Source organism: Lissotriton vulgaris, chromosome 6, assembly GCF_964263255.1.
Source record: "Lissotriton vulgaris chromosome 6, aLisVul1.2, whole genome shotgun sequence".
NCBI classification, from domain to species: Eukaryota; Metazoa; Chordata; class Amphibia; order Caudata; family Salamandridae; genus Lissotriton; species Lissotriton vulgaris.
In genome coordinates, this window is record NC_141694.1 from 1,186,269,456 (window position 1) to 1,186,287,273 (window position 17,818).

At 44.3% G+C, this 17,818-nt stretch overlaps 1 protein-coding gene across 5 annotated transcripts in view; it reads right to left on the bottom strand.

Annotated features, from left to right (window-relative positions):
* Positions 1-17,818, bottom strand: part of LOC147708614 (protein phosphatase EYA4) — a 626,113-nt gene that overhangs the window by 239,377 nt on the left and 368,918 nt on the right. For all 5 annotated transcript variants that reach the window (XM_086927287.1, XM_086927291.1, XM_086927288.1 and 2 more), the window contains one exon: positions 1,048-1,097. In XM_086927287.1, the coding sequence (XP_086783413.1) occupies positions 1,048-1,097 (50 nt within the window). The remainder of the gene's footprint in view (positions 1-1,047; positions 1,098-17,818) is intronic.

The following is a 17,818-nucleotide window of genomic DNA, read 5'->3' on the forward strand; positions in this document are numbered from 1 at the left end:
GTTGCTGCCCAAACCATCTTTATCGCTTTGGGGGCCTGGAAAAGTCTGAATTGTCACACTAATAAGAGCGTAGTGGTTAGAAGTTGTGTTGGTACTGTTATTGGCAGTGCTGGCAGGGGCACTGGGTGGTGCAAGCTGCAGTGGCCTCATTAGGAGGAACCTGGAACCTATGCGTTTTGTTCTTTAAGATGTTTCAGTTAACTACAAATTAAGGGAGGGCACTGGTGTACTTTGACAAAAAGCAAAGAGTATGTAGGAAGAATCAATCTTGCTAAAGCGGGTGAAATCGAAACCTATAATAACGCTATCAACAACAGCTCCCACTTTTCATTCGTAAACAGAGCAATGACCACCCCACCGCATATGAAACAATCAGCAAACAGGTAATAATAATACATCTTTATGTAGCATATCACATCATACTTCTGCTGCTTCGAGCAATGCGAATACCAGATGTTATTATGACCCAATTTAATTGATGTAATGGAACTAAATATAACAATCTCAGAAGGCTAGTCCGAGTTGGCCTTGCCACGATTCGTACTCGTGACCTGAAAAGTATATCAAATGTCACCGGCGAGCAATATGTCATTCAGATGGGCTGCTTACATTAACAGCGTAAAACAGAGAAACAGGTAAAAATGACATTCAATTTAAAAAAAAGTGTAAGGCCAACTATAAAAAAAAAATCACAAGAGACGTTTTTCAAAGTCAGCACACAGTTGGCGGATTTGGAAATGATTGTCTGTAATTAAGAAAGCATGTTCAATCAATTCAATGTTTTCAGGGTTGAGAACATTCTATTCCCGTGCCATTTGTTGCAAAGAGTGAAGAGAACCCTACCTCTTTAATCACATCTGTTTTTTTGTTAATTCTGCTGGCGCCCTTTCACAATATTTTGTAGGAAGTGTTTTTCATGCTTATATAAAATCGAGCAACATTTTTACTGGATACTGTCTAGAATATACTCAGATATTACACCGGCACATATTTCTTCAAAAGTGATCTATTCAGACAGAAGTCAGAGAACTCTTTACATTTGTGTACCTGGAGTTTTGAGGCTCTGAAACATCTGAATCTGTACACGTTTTCTTTACCTTTAAAAGAGAAAAAAAAACTCCAGTTAACTCAAATATGTCGAACACTTCCTTAAATCACAGTCCAAAATAATTTTCAGTGCATTTATAAATCGAGTTTTCCTAACCACGTTCACTACAAAATAGTTCACACGTTTTCGAGCAGCAGTATACGGAGTTACATAGTAGGTTTCATTATTATTAGCACATGAACAGCTGCCAAAGACACTTACCAAGGCCGCATTAGCATGTAAAATGCTGCTCGATGGCTTGGGAATAGTCCAACCGAGGAAACAAAGAAACCAAAGAGCAGGGCCTTCCATTTAAGAACTAAAATCACGCCGTTCTCGGCCAAGGAGAGAAATGCGTTCCCACTGGAACCGCTTCTGTTTCCTGAGCCTTAATAAACACCAGACGCACGCGCAAGAGCTGGGTTGAGTATATCGTTCATAAATTGCTTTTTTATGCCATTCATTTTTGAGATTTTTCATATGCCACTAGTGGAACCAAAACACCACCTAGACCGTCAAGTTAGAGCCAAGCAAAATAAACTGTTAAGTAGTTAATTAATACAAATCCTATACTGATACAATGAGCCATTATTGCTCTGCACAGCAATGGCTACCAGCTGATGTCACATTCTAAAAATGTAGCAAGAGCAGTCATGATGTGAGAGATAACCGATTTTAAGCACTCATCTAGAAAACCTAGTAGCAGCGAAAACGTCCATGATGATCTTATCATTGATAACAAGATGGCATGTGGGCAGCGGATTATAGAATTAAAAATCAACCTTTGAGAGCCTTACGAAAGGCCATCTGAGGTTTAATGTCTGGAGGAAATAAAGGGCAGGAAGCCAAACTAATGTAACCCGAAGAATAACACCCAACTATCAATACCCAACTATTACCACCGAACTATTACCACCTGACAATCAACACCCATCTATCGATACCTCACAATCATCACCCGATTAGATCATTAAGGGATTATACATACATTTATCATCATTGGACTACACTGTTATCACCACACTACAGACTTATCAACTTTGTAGGGCCACCCGACTAGACGATAACCAGCAGTCTATTCCTAGCAGGCTGTTCTCAGCTTGCTCCTATCACCAGGCTAGATTACCACAGGATGTCGACTATCGTGAGCCGGCTGGACTATCATGGAATGTGTAAACCCTTATCAGCAGACTCCTGTGCATCAATGAGTACTGCTAAGATCAAACTGCATTCTTTGGTAGGAAATTGAAATGAATAACTCCACAACATGCAATAAAAGCATGCATATGTTCCAATAGCAACCGCACCCATTTGGTAGCACATTTTCTAAATTCTTTCTATTGTAATTGTATTTTGTTCTAGTCAAGAAGCTTCAATGTCCTCACCCCTGACAAGCACACGGACTCTTTGCATTCGCTCAATCACCCAAGTTTCTTAAACTGGCCCATAAGCTCTTTCTTGTATAAACTAGAATGTTGACGACAAATGTGTGCTTCTCCATTTAATATGTGCTAACTGTTTTAATGGTGTCTTAAATACTCAGCTGTGCTGATCGCCGGTCCAACATAGCTTACTCATTCACACCATACACACTTTATTTAGAAAGAATCTGAAATTGAAAAATTACAATAAACATTGCTTCATGGCACAGACCAAGAGTTCGGGTTGGGACCTACTTCTGGAGCTAAGGTCTTCTAATATATGTTGAGCTTAGAACCCGAATAACAGGACTGGCTTGGACTATATCCCAAGGAAATGATTTGAAAAGCTCTGCAAACCTCTTTTGTTGTCAGGCTCAATGTAATATAATCATGTTACTAACAGTATAACGCAGACAAGTTATGAACGACTCGCATCACAGTGAAGCTATGCTATGAAGAGGACATAACCACTATAAGAATCGAAACCTGCAAGGTATATCTAGATCCCCAGTTTCAGCAATGCCAGGAACAGAAATAAATCTTGATTTGAAAACATACATTTCCTGAACCACTAAAAACAAAACTAAATAAATTGACTTTAATATTTTGAAATAAAAACACAAGTGGCTCTCGCCCCCCCCCCCCTTCAAGATCTCTCCTCCTTCATAGCATTGCTCATTAATCATTTGTCTCCCCCTGCCGTATGAGACAGTCATTGCATTGCATGGTGCCCGCCTCGACTCCTTTTTTGTGTTTCTTTTTTGTTATTTATAAAATATAAAATGTGAAACCTTTCATTTATCCTCTTATCGCTACAAGTTCTCTATAATATCGTGCCTTCTCGCAGCCGGGCCCTCTGGTTGTCGGCTGATGAGCTGTGTATTATTGTGCTACTGGTAATGCGTTTTACTGACCAGCCTCCGTGGTTGTGGGTCTGTAACTGTAATTCTCTTTTACAAAATAAAGGTTTTTTTAAAAAAAAACGAAAAAAAACCCACAAGTGATCTTTCTACCTTCTCCGCAGATATAAGAATACTCTCAGTCTAAGACTGTTCACTGTAGTCTGATTGATACCGGAAAGGAAGATTACTCATGGTGATCCGGGAGTCATAAGTTTGGAGTTGAAATCTTTGGAATCCTATGAAGCACAGTATAAGATTAATAGTAGATTTGTGTTAGTTTTGTAAAACAGACCCATAATTATACCCATAATTATTTCCTACCTTCACTAAAACATCTTTGAATGAGTCTGACCAGGAACTTTTGTGTGAAGGTCAAGAATAAATAAAGAAAATATGGTACAGTACATGTAAATTAACAAATTTCGCCCACAAGCCGGACAGAATTCCATTCTGTTTGAGAATGAAAAAAGAGATCCATGACCGTGTGTTATAGTGAACTAAATTCAATACTAAACAATAGGTGCTGTGTAGAGTTTATACAGCACTGTTGATAGATAACTGAACACAAAACCAGATTAAATAATTTATGCATATACTAGTTTCCTTATGCATGCCTATGTCAAGAAACCACACAAGAAAGAGCGCCAAAATGTAAATTGAATTATCAAAACAACATATTTAGTTTGGAAAAGTAATGAATTGCTTTTTCAATAGTCATAGGTTGCTCGTGAAAAAAGGGGGGAAGAATAGTAGGATAGTGGTGGTGTGTAGTGAAAAGTGCAAATCATGAAGGTAAAGACAAAGACATTAGGATATTCAAACAACACTGATGACTGAGACCAGACTGTGAAAACCTGTTCACGTTATCACTTTCATTTACATGTATTCTGTAAATTGTGATGTGCATTCAGTGCATTTTTATATGAAAAAGGAAGGAGGGTGTTGGTACAGGTTTTATTCAGAAGGGCAGCGTCGACGTTTTGACTCGGCTGATGCAAGGCGGGAACTTTGGGGCCTCAGCTGCAAGTCTTCATCAGGACAGAGGGTTGCAACCATCCTGCTCGGTTAGCGATTTCGGCCGAAATCTCTAACCGAGCAGGATGGATTGACTTCTGTGACACTTCACTCCAGGAAGTTGTCCCTCATGGATGAATTACATATACAGTGACGGATGTTTCCCTTGGTGACTTTGGGCCCTGGAAACATTTATGGATCTCTCACCTGAGTAGCTAGGCTTGGCACCAGGTTTAGGTTGCAACCCTCTGTCCTAAATAAAAATCTGGATTTTACAGAAAAGTGATACTCTAGAAAATGCTAATGTGTGCCTAGTTATTTGTTATGAAGGTTTCTGCAATTTGCGAACTTGCTACCACAATCTGGTTGGCACCATGAGCCTCCTAACGTTGGGGGACTGTAGTGCTATTAGGCACCTGTTACGAAGGAATTCCTACGCCTTTTTGCCCCAAACGCGGCTCCACAAGGCGTAGGAATTCCCTAATAACCTGTGCTTAATAGCACTACAATTCAAAACAAAAGGGTGCTACAAGGGATTTATTTTTAAATTATTTAGTTTAAGTTGTGAGTTGTACCTCAGTAACACACTCAATAGTATCCTCAGGATAACGATCTAGTTGTATCTTGATAAATTAATTAATGGAAGGTGGAAAGAAAAACAGAGCAGGGGAATTTATGTTTCAAAGAAATCTTTACTGAAAACAAGTTTTGGGAGATAGATAAACAAATCAATTTTAGCAAAAAATCATGAACAAAGATTGGCAAAGTTAACTCTATAGTTCATGACTTAACACATCAGCTCCTAGTTAGTAAAGAAAAACAACCCAAATTAATCAATAAAAAGTGGTTGTAAATTCGTGTTACAAAACAACATTAGAGGAGATGATGAAATGTCGACGTTTCGGTCTTGGTGGCAGATGTCAGAAAGACCATCATCAGGACGATGTCTATTCAAATGCTGAAAAAGGACTCCCTATGTAAAACAATAAATTAATATTATGAACAAAATATATTGCTGTGATTGTTACAAACACAAAAGCTCTGAAATAGTTTAAAATCAGTGAATGTTCACAGGATCATACCCCTTCCTGGTATTTCCCGTGAGAGACTTATAAAAAGAATGAACTGATAAGTCAATATGACTTGATTAATTTTTCAATGGACATTATCACATGTTCATGATATAATGCCAGATGAAATTCCATTTAAAAAGTAGGAATGAATATGTCTTTTATGAGTTAATAAAAAACTAGAATCAATCATTTTTGTGTATAATCAATTATTTGGATTGACACTCAAAACACAAAAGTATAAGGCAAGCTAATATACTTGAAACATCTAATTTGCAATGAAGTTGTTAGAACAATGTGTTTCATATACTCAAGAAAACATCAATATTTAACAGATAAAACTCATATATTTTGGAGTCAGATACAATGACACAGGGAAAACACCTAAATAAACAATATTAAATATGGTCGACTTGTCATCATGAATAACCTTAGGGAAAGGTATAGGAGAACATGGTAACTCAGTGTCATAATCAGCCGAGAAAAACTAGTATATCTGTTATTCGTGCTGAGTCACTGGTAAATAAGCCTCCAAAAACAGGGTTGATACCTTAAGGTTTGAAAGATTGAACCTCCTTTGTAGGTTTATGAGAATCTTGATGACTTCAATTGAATTCTAAGGAAAGAATGGAAGGAGAGGCCACGTTATTATAGATCAGTTAGGATACGGTCTGAAACGTAGTCTCTCTGAAGGTCGTGCCTACCTTAACAATAAGGAGATGGAACCGCCTCAGTTAGTCGTGTGAAGTGAGGTGAAACACTATGTACTTGAATCACGGTTCAGATCCGGTCGTTCTATGAAAAATTAATAGATTATTTTGAGTGACCGAGAGGTAAAATTTCATCATCAGTTGGTTGAGAGATAATCATGCTACCAGTTTCTGGTTGCCAAACATGGACGACATGGTCAAGAAACCTTGCTTGCACGAACCGGACTATATGCTTGAAGTGCATGTCAACATATTGCACTAGCTGCGATTAAAGAATGCATGACAGTGACCATATAGCGTTGACTCTGTTCCAATATTAGTAAGGAACAAAAAACCCGCCGGGGGCTGAAAAAGAATGTTAACAGTCTATGTTTTAGTACGAATGAAAAAGCCATGATGAAGTTAGCTAGGTCGCAATGCTTGTTAAAAAGACAGCGAACCTTAAAGAACTTCAAGACATTGAAGTCTAAGAAAGCAGGGGGTTACTGGCACTTACTTGTAGAGAAAGGGTCGGTCGGCAAAACAGTGTATCCTGGCTCGTTCATCTGTTAGACTGACAGGATTGATTGTTGTGGTCTTTAAAGACGGTAACCCGGAAGTGATCCGAGACTCGATTTCGTACCCGAACTAAACTTCATAAGAATATTGACTGCATGGCTCTGCTCACTCCTAAATGTAAGCATCGACGTTTATGAGGCAAATTAAAACCTAAATAGTGGTCGACTCAACGATTACAGAATTATTTTAAGTCCTCAACCCGGATGTATTTAGTTTTTCGTTTGTGGGAAGACGGCGGCCATGTTGGGTGAGGAACCGAATGATGAGATAGTATTGACTATTCATTTAAAACGAACAACCCAATGGTGAATCTATATAAAATTTCATTATTACCGTGGACGATAAAGAATAATGATTACAGAATTTGGGAATTCAGATGACAAGTCGATCATTTACAAATATTATATCGTTTTAATTAGTAAAAAACATAAGTAATATCACAACATAGAGTGCTTGTGCTTACTGTAGTGTAGGATGATTACCTATATAATGACCTCTTTAGGAGAATGTACATTGTCCTTCTAATTAACTAAGGCAAGCCAAGGCTTGCCACTCTGTACAGGAATTAAGACCTTTTTTTACTGAATCGGCCAGACAAATCCAGCGTTGTTCCTTTAGGGTCAGTAAATAGTCTACATTTGGTTGTCTAATTGTAGGTTTAATGACCTCAACTACCCACCAGCGGAGCTCATTTTTGCTGTGGTTTTTGGCAACATAGTGTTCCACGAGTGGAGCATTTTCCGTTTGACAACGAATTCTGGACTGATGTTGCAGAATTCTTTTTTTGATTTGCTGGGTGGTTTTACCAAAATATTTGAGTCCGCATGGGCATTCGATGCAATAGACAACATTTGTTGTGTTGCAGTTGGAAAAATTTTTTAGCCTAAAATCTTTATTGTTCAAGTCAAATTGTTTAATGTTGGTGGTGGTATTGCAAGCCGTACAGTGGTTGCACTTGAAATGCCCCTGTAGAGGACTTAATTGTCGCATGTTGTCTACTAGATCAGAGTCTTTGTTCTTATATGCGTGGACAAGTCTGTCTCTTAAATTTCTGCCCCAGATTGTGGTAGCAAGTTCGCTAATTGCAGAAACCTTCATAACAAATAACTAGGCACACACTAAATCCAGATTTTTATTTACAAAAAACGTGAGTAAGGTGGGGATTTGTGCACCCCGTACTGAAGAAGGAGCCACGCTCCGAAACATGTTGACGCACACACGTGGTAATGTACATTGTATTACATAAAACCTCCTAAATCACCCTTTTTAACAGTACCAGCTCGGGAGCCCATTAAAATTTTTACTTAACCCCACATGCCAGGTACTTTTTAACCATCACTTAAGCCACTTTGAACCCCACCACTCACTCATTCTTACAATACCTCATAAGCACCACACATAGTCAAACTGAACAAGTGCTCCCGCGTCGTCATAGGTAGTAGCACGCCGCATCCCGTAGAGGGGTGCGAAGACCCCAATAATAAAGCATGACACCAAGGGTCCTTTTGGTGTGTGAGGGGTATTTAAAGAACACTGTGTGCTCCCCACCATTGTAGGGACCTACCCCTACCCCCATCTGTGGATTCTCTTTGTTTATTTAAAGAAGGGCGGCTTCAGACTTTATACACATACCCACCAAAAATGCCACTGGAAAAAATAAATACGCATTTTCCAGGGAGTGAGGGAAAAGTGCATCCTCCATTCAGCAGGTTAGTGTGGCCTTTTGGATAAATGGATGAGTAATCGTGAAAAGGTATTCTGCAAATTCAAGAACTCTCAGCAACAGTCTGCATCTCTGACCCAAACAATGCAGCAGGGATGAACTTCACTGTGTAAAGTCCAGTGGCTGTGAAGCAGTGTTTATGTTTTTTGTTTTCTTTGAAACAGACACTAGCAACAGTAACATTGTTCGGTGACACAAATTTACATCAAACCCTACTTCTAGAAATCAACTGACGGGCAACAGAAAGTGTATCCTCACACGATGAAATGCACACAAATTCAGTTATAGTACAAAATAGAAGCAACAGTCTTCTGGTGGTAATTTTGTGGATAAGGACATGTAGTATTATTTTTTATGGAAAGTATAACACATCAGGATGCTAACCTTCTGAAAGTAATCAAAACTAAATAGGCTACTTGGGGAGACAGATCCTTCGCAGTAGCCACAGCTAAACTATGGAACACCTTGCCAGGAGATCTCAAGAACATCCCTACATTACTATAATTTAGGAAGCAGCTGAAGACATGGTTATTTAATCACTAGATCCCACCATTTCTTGGGTCTAACCTTTCAGTTTTTCTGTCAAAGCGCCAAGACACCCTTGGGTAAACGTGCGCTCAATAAATTGCATAAAATAAATAAATAAATATAATTTACCAAATTCTTTGAACTTTTTTTTATACACGTAGCCAGTATACAATTGAACAAGAGTAATGACACTGAAGAAGCACGATGCTTTATTGCAAACATTCACCTGTATATTTTAAGTCCATGATAATGCAAGTGTCTTGATTTAAAGAAGGCTACTTATTGTCAATGGTCCTAAGATTGTAAAACATGGTAACTAACCCAAGAGCAGTGATACGCAAGGGCACGAAAACCATGGTAAAAATCTTGTCTTCCCAAATCTCCACGTGCCCAGGCTTATCTTCTATGCTTAACACCGACGGATGCACTGACCTGCTACAAAACAACTTGGCGTGCTTTAAGATGAATCTGTCCACTCCACCAGGAAATTCCTACCTTTCACAAGAAGAATGCTCTGAATGAGTCATTTTCTGGAAGCGACCCTGTAATATGGATTGCTATTCCTTCCCCAATGGGCACCTTATTTCACATCATTCAAAAGAGAGCTAAAATGCTTTCTCCTCTTTCAGTAACTCCCCCTTTCCTCTGGACCTCTTTAGTGTTCTCCTCCTTACCTGTCTTTGAAACTCCAACAGACATAACATTCTGTAAAGGGGCCTACTTTGCGATTTCAGTGCCCTTGATAGGACTGCCTACTTTCCCCTTTTCCCCTACGTTTTTGTGGACTCATATACTTTGTGATACAACTGTGCATAGATGCTGTCTTACTCTTTTTTCAGTTTTTACTTTTTGCTTCATTATATACTAAGGTGTAAACTTTGTGATTCACTCTAATTCTCCAGGACCTTCGAAGCGCTATTCAAAAATAATACATACATAAATGCTTGTAAAACACAATGCATCCTCTTTGGTGCATGAATAAACGTGAAACAGCAAACGACCTGGAACAAATCCTGGTCAACCTCAAAAAATGTTCATGTGCATTTAGAGCACTAGGACTTCACTTCTCCTATCCCAGACTGAAAGCTGTGCCAGCACAAACAAACAGCTGGTGTTTTTGTCTTGCTCTAAATAAGTCTGTTATTCCACCCACAAAAGCAAATCATTGTCTGGCTGGGTTAGCTTTAAACGGGACATGGCACACCTATAATACACGTCCTAATTTCACAGACACAAGGGAGGGGAGAGGCCTATTCGGATTTGGCAATGTCGAAACTAAAACCCCACAGTCAAAATGTGCAAATCTGTCACTTTCTAGCGGGAACCCGAGACCGATATTTGCTCGGCAAAGGCGCAAACCTCCCACCCCCATGAACCACCACATAACGCACTGGCGCAGTTAACGTTGGTTAGACACGCCAAACCTATTTCTTTTGAAATACACAATTAACCACAGTAGAGAACCATCTTTCTCACACAAGTCTTTCATTCTTGAATCCACGGTAAGTAATTAAACTAGAGAATAATAGTCTATAATGAAATAAATCAACAGATGGGGGGGAAATGTGCATACACCACTTGAAAAAAACAGGAATGAAAAAAAAGAAAAAATCGATGTTCATATTTCCATATTTTTTTTTTTATTGGTAGGCAATCAGCGGCATCACCACGAATGACATTTCTGTTGGCGGTTTCCTAGTGCAACACATTCCAAAATATCTGTTTGCAAAATGCGCGCCAACAGAGGGGACTGGTGCCCGTATTCTGCGATCAGACGGAACCTTTCTCAGGTCTCGGGGCTGATGCCTCGACCCCCTGCTTTGTAGGGGCCCCCGCTCGGCTCTTTCAGCTGCACTTTAGAAGCGTCGGAGAGCGGGCAGCGTCCATTAACCATCTGAGCACCTTATTGCCGGAACACTTGGAGGGCAGCGTGGCATCTGTCAACGCGGACATCTGTGTTTTCACTGGGGAAGAGCAGGGAACGCCAGATCTAAAAGTAGACGTTTTAACTGGACACGTTGTGCAAGTGTAGGGGGCACATTCTGCCAGGGGGTAACAGCTGCCTGGAAGCGTCTGCCTACTGCAGACGGGCTTCTCAAGCACTCCTATTTACACAGGATAGGTGCAGCCTGCAACTCCCTGACCAGTAGGTTTGCAAAACACCCCCTTAAAGGGGAAGTTTGACACAAAACATGCTGTTTTAAGCATTGCATGGTCCACAATACAAAATCCCAGAATGTCATTTTGTTAATTCAAGTGACATTTCTGTCAACTTTTTCCAACTTCGGTATCCGAATACCCTTGACAGCCAATACCGTGCTCCATTTTTTCCCTAATACCTTGCTTATTTTAAGGGAATGAGAGGCAGGTATTAGGTTGGTAACTTTAGGTTCAATTTCAGGAGTGCTACACATAGGTACAAGGTCTCATGTGGCTGTATCCCATTTTAAATGAAGGAGGTAGAAACATGGCGGCTGCCAAGTGTTAACCGTGAACTGTTAAAGTAGGAAAAACTGGAAGTCAATGTAAATACTGGATGACTCGGCTTTTGTATTATGTCCCATCAATACTCAAGCGAACCTGCATAGCATCAATCATTTGTTTGAGGAGCTTGTTGGCTGCATGTACTGTTTAGTAGCACGAAACGTCTGACTGAAATATGCTATTTTCACTGTCGGTAAGACATGGCGGCCATTTCACCCATTTGAAGGTGATTGTTTAAGCCATTTTTTGAGATTGAATCCAGTACCAAGATAATTGAGCAGAGGGTATACAAGAGGACTGTTCCTTCAACTGTTATAACCCGGGTATGATCATTTCGGTCTGATCTCAAACTATTGTTACCAAACAAGATTCTTTTTTTTGTTTGTTTTTTACAAAAGCTGGGCTTGTTGGGGAGAAAAAACAGTACCTCTTTTAGCTGTCCGTTCGTTACAGGAACATATAAGGCGCGGTAAGTGCACTTTCTTGACATGGGAAAATGAGATGCACTGAGACCAGCCTGCGGTAGCATGACTCAATAAAGATGGCCCGACTACAAGGCAGGAGAAACACTGACAGTGTGCATTGAGTAACACAGCCTTAACATTGAAACAAAGAAAACAACTTACTGTACATTGCCAAAAAAATATAAGTGAAAGTGGCTTGTTGTGACAAGAGTACCTTAGTAAACATTTATTCGAGTTCTTTAGGGCTGTCCCCCTCTCTGTCTTTATTAAAGGTTGTTGTACTAGCTTCGAAGTCTCAGTGTAGTTCTTCCTGGAATTCCTAATGTACCTCTCCACAGAATAGACAAGAACACCTATTTTTAGCCCAGGACACATTAGGACCACGTGACAAGGTGCCAACACTGACATCCATCTAATGTGAAACAGCCAAAACAAACAAGCACAGGCAACCACATAAAGCATGGCTTCAGGGCCGGCCTTAGGCATGTGCAAGCTGAGCACCTGCACAGGGCCGCCAAACCCCAGGGGCCGCCACGCCAATATATATCCTTAATATAATAATCCTCTGAGGATGGATGCATATTTGCGTGGCAGCCTCCGCGCCTCTTCCGGGGAATCCTCTACCGGGGCCCTTTTCCGGGGCCCCCTACCTATGCTCCCTGCCCTGGGCCGCCATGAGCCTAGAGCCGCCCCATATGGCTTCTTTTGATGAGGTGAGAAGAGAATACCCATTTCTTCAGAGCTAGGTAGCCTTCGAGTTTAGTATCTTCTGAAAAAATGATGATGCATGGTATACACATGCCTAGGGTTATAAAGCTTAATAACACTGGCTTTTACTAATTCTTGCTTTTTGAAATCTATAAAGGGTAATAAATTAACATTAGGCACACCTTGTAGGAATTGTACACAGATTGCTCCTTTGTTATGTTTTGTCTGTGGTGGCCAAGCCTCTAGAGGATGAAATGTGGCAGTGAGGTTCTAAAAGAGAGATCAGGCGTCATGGAGGTGCCGCCTGTATCACTGTATCCCTTTCTACTACTTTGGCTCGCCAACAAAGAGGTCTTTCACTGCATGATGTCACTTTGGTGTAAATATGGTGCATTGATTTAACACCAGACCCGTTGTCAACGTCTTCTGGCATTGTAAGACGTCACCTCCATTACCTGGCTCAGTCGTGTACCTGGTGGGATCATTCACATCTAGAGGATGTAGCGGTTGGGTGCATGGGTCCCACAGGCAAGACTGGAGTCTTGCGTGCTGGTTCCACATGGATGTGACTGAGGGAAACTGGGATGTGGCACACTCAGCCACAAATGGGTTTCTGGGGTGACTTTTGCAGCAGAGCACATGCAGACAATCCAATGGCCACCATCATAATAGATTAATAGTAATCCTTGGAGTTCCGGCGGAACTGGTTGGTCAGGTAGGTTCTGGGAGCAAGCTGCTTGCTGGCACTCATTTCACCTTTCAAGGGGTGGCCTGAGTGAAGTAATGCCTGTTTGATGGAAGTTTGCAATGATTGGGAATCCCCTGTGGTTAATGGAGCCAGGAAGGGCCTCAAGCGTGTAGATAAAACCCCAGAGGCACATGGAATGAGATGCATGATGCCCACCAGAATAGCATCTGCAGTGTCCACTTGAAAAACTGTGGTGCCGTACACCGTAAATCACACTGTCCTCAATGAACATTGTGCTGGCTGAATAATCTGGCATTGAAGGTGGCACACTGTTTGCACCTTTTGAGGGTGTTTTTTCTGAAAGATAGCCAGGGAAATGGCAGAAGAGCGAGCCTGTGGTATTCTCCATTTGTATTCGAAACAGATGGCTGGCACACTTGACTTCGTGATCCCCATTAAGTAATGAGAATTGTTTTGCAGTGTGGTATGGTTTTATGCAGCTTTGCGCCAGAGTCCCTATGTCAAAAATGGTAAATAGGAATTGGACTGGCAGAGCAAAGTTTGTGGTGGAGCGTTTCTCTTATATGTGCCTTTATTGTACTTCTAAAAAAACAGTTGTGTGAGTAGTACAGTATTACACTGGTGCAGATCTCCATAGTTAAGTACCAGTATGTTACCATAGCTTCGCAGGTGCCACATCTTTAATCATTACATCACAGTCAGTAAATTAGGAATCTTTATATCTCAGATACATTTTTAGTCTTTTACTTCCCAGCTAAGTTACTTTTTTTTGTTCTAAGAAATAGTTTATGTGCATGTATCTGTGTGGGTGTGTACTACTGGGTAGTTAAAGTTAGGAACTCTTAAGGGTGGAAGGACAAGGATTCATATAATGATAACAATAGTGTTCCGAAATTTGAGTTCCAGGTATCCAATTAGAGAACTAGAACGTTCTGGTCACCAGGAGCATTTGCTCGTGGAAAACAATGCCCTCACCCACCCAAAGGAGGCATGCTTCATCATTGGGCCTGCTCCTCTTTGGGTTGACGCTTTAATGCCCAAAAGGCCCCGAGAGGGGGCTCTTTGCCAGAGATCTTCCCAATTTGCCAAAGTGATACTGGGGATATGCTGTGTACCCCAGTACAACGATAGGAAGACTGAAATAAGATGTACACTAAAATTGACTATAGATTTTTCTAAATGAGAATGTAATTGAAGTGACAATATGTATGTCAAGATTAAAAAGTGAAGGAAGGGGGCGTGGCCAAGATGGCGTCGGAGTAGGACGCTCTTCTAAGCCTCTCCGACGCCACTCCACCAAAGCAACGTACAGCGGGGTCCCGGGAGTGCTGCACGGCGCTCCACAAACGGTGGTGACTGGCGGAGTGCTCCGGTGCCGCCGAGGGAGAGATCTGGAGCCTGCGACGCCTCTGGGAGCCGATCCAAGCTGCGGCCTGTGACGCCGCGACCTCGCGTGCTAGAGGGGCCGGCCTCGGCCTGAGCGGCGTTTAGCCCCTGTCGGGCCCGGCCGTTGCTGGTGACCCCGGCGTGGGTCGGACGGGAGCGGGACACACCTCCCTACAGGGCCGCTGAGCACGGGTGCTGCGGGAAGGAGCGCATCGGCGGTCCCGGCGAGGCAGGACCGTAGACGGCAGCCCTGAGCTCCGACGGGGACGGACCACCCAGAGCGCCTTTGCTGCTCCCGCCGCCAGGGCGCGGCAGAAGGTGAGCCGGAACGGCAGTGGGGCGCAAGGAACCGGCAAAGACGTGGAGGGCACCGCAGCAGAGGAAGACCTGGGCCGGGGGCGGATCAGGAGCGGCGCCTCGGCCCTAGGGGGGCGGGAGCTCGACCGGCAGCGCCGGGGGAGTTCTCCCGGCCTTCCAGCGCTCTGGGCTCCTCTGCATCTTGGCTGCTGCCTGTTAAAGCGCCACGTTATTGAAGTGCATTCATCTTGAGGGAAGGACTGTGCCTGGAGGACAAAGTTTGGTGAATGCATTCAAAGAAGCTCCTCGCTCCACAGACACTGCCATGTGTGTGCTTTACTGAAACATTTCACTCGCTTCTTTGAGAGTCCTTCGCCTGTCACACTTTCTACGGGACAGGGGTGCTTCCTCTACATTGCTTGGACTTGCCCGGAGGAGCACTTTGCACGGTCCGGGCGGCCGGGACGATTGGCTGCCTGAGATGGGCGACCCGCCGGGCAGGCTGGCGCCGCCATCTTTGTGAACCCCTGTTTGGCACTCGACCTTGCGATCTCTCTGGCTTGAGCTGCTGGCTAGAGACGCCCACCGCAATCTCCCCACACCTGCGACTGGCAGACCGCTAGACCTGTGGTGCTGCCCCTTGCACCCTAAAGTAGAGGAGGGAACGCAGCTGGAGGGCACAGAGACCGGGCGGTGGAGTGCTGAATTCTTTGACCACCGGGAGGAGGGCTCTCCCCGCGACGGCCCGCGTGGTCCTGCGGGTGCTGGAGGTGGGTGCCTCACTCGAGCGCCGGCGAGCAGAGAACGACTTGAGGGGAGGAAGCCGTCCTGCCGACTGGGCATGCCTGCATGACCTCGGGAGGAGGTGAACAACACTGCCGACAGGAGGCCCGACGCGGTGAATCCTTCACCTGGGACTTGTCCTCCCGACTGCGCCTACCAAGAGCCTGGTGGAAGGAGTGTGGCGGCAGTTCACGGCCATGTCCAATTCACAGCGCAGAGGGGGAAATAAGGGGAAGGAGGGGGCCCCCAAATCATCGCAGCAACCTGCGTCGCCGGGAGCCAGCGGTTCCTCTAAACAGTTAGACGATGAAGCACCGGCGACTAAAGCTTTCATGAAGGAGCTCTTCGCTACCATCAAGGAGGACATTACCGAACTTCGTACACAGCTGTCCTCGGACCTCAGGGAAGTGCGGAGGGATGTCGATGGGATTGGCGAGAGGGTGGCGACGCTGGAGGACCATGACCTTAGCATGGCGAATGATGTTCACCAACTCCAGCAGGACATCCTACGTCTCACGGAGCAAAATCTGGACTTACAGACCCACGCAGAGGACTTGGAAAATCGCTCCAGAAGGAACAACATTCGTATTAAGGCGGTGCCGTGGGATGGTGAAGCGGGGGACCTGCGTGGGTACGTCCTGGCCTTGTTCCTTCAGATCCTAGAGGATGAAGAAGTGCGGGATGTCCTGATGGACAGAGTGCATAGAGTGGGGCTGCCCAGGAGGGGTGGGGGCCCGCCGCCGGACATCCTTGTCTGTGTGCATGACTTTCAAGTGAAGGAGAGGATATTGAGGAAAGCTAGAACCATTTCCTCGTTGCAATTCAGGGGCCATCGCCCCCAGCTTTACCAGGACCTGGCGGCGACAACCTTGCAGAAGCGGAGGGACTTCCGACCTGTGACCGCCTTTCTCCGGGAGCGCGGGGTGTCCTACTCCTGGGGTCACCCTTTCCGGATCATCTTTCGGTGGGAGAATAGACTGAGACAGATCAATTCACTGCAGGTGGCGAAGGATCTACTGGGCATCGAGGAGACGGAACCATCACAGGAGGCACGTGGCTCGCCATTCCGTGGCCGGCGGCGCTCTTCCTCGTGGCACAGGGTGGGCCCGTCCCCGGAGCGGCGGCGACCGGACTCGGCGGCTAGTGTGCAGGAGAGGGATGCCGCGGTGGCCTCAGTGGCTTCCGCCACCGTGGCAGACTCCCAGCTGGGCTCTGGAGCAGCTTGACCCCACATTAGCGGAATGGCGTCGGAGTGGGCTCTTGGCCTGAGGTCCGCGGGGTACTAAGGTACTTTTGGAGAAGACACCCCGGATTTCGGACCTGGGGGCCCCCAGGTGGGCTCCCCTGCCCCAACTACAGTCCAGTGGGGGACTTTTGAACCGTGACCTGCTGGAACTGAAGACTGCGAGGTTCAGGTTCAGTGCCTTGAGTGGCTTTTTGTTGTTCTTTGTTCTTGGGGGGGTATTGGGGGGGATTGTTGGCGCTCTGAATATGGGTGTCATGGCGGGATGTTCTGGGTTGGGGTTGGGAGTTCGAGGGGTGGCGGCGACATTGTGTGGTGAGCGTGAGTTGACAGGTTCTTTATCGTTACTTTCATTTGTGTTTTACATATGGTTCTGGGAACTGCCTTCGTTGACCCTTATGTGCCTTAGGGCTGTGGTTTCCCCATGGGATTCGCGGGGTGGCCGGGGGGGCCTCCTGGGTTGGTCGTGGCTGGGTTCCTTCCCTGGAGACCCCATGGTTGTTCTTTTTCCCTGGGCTTGGTTTGTGGAGCAAGTACGAGACTGGAGCGGGCCCCGTGGCTGTTTGACTGTGAGCATGGCGTGGAATCTGTGTAAGCCCTTATGCCTGTCAGCATAGGTACTTGGAATGTCAAGGGCCTTAACTCCCCGCAGAAGAGGCAAAAACTCTGGAAGTACATCATAGATCACCATCTGGATGTAGTGGCCCTCCAGGAAACCCACCTGGCTAGGA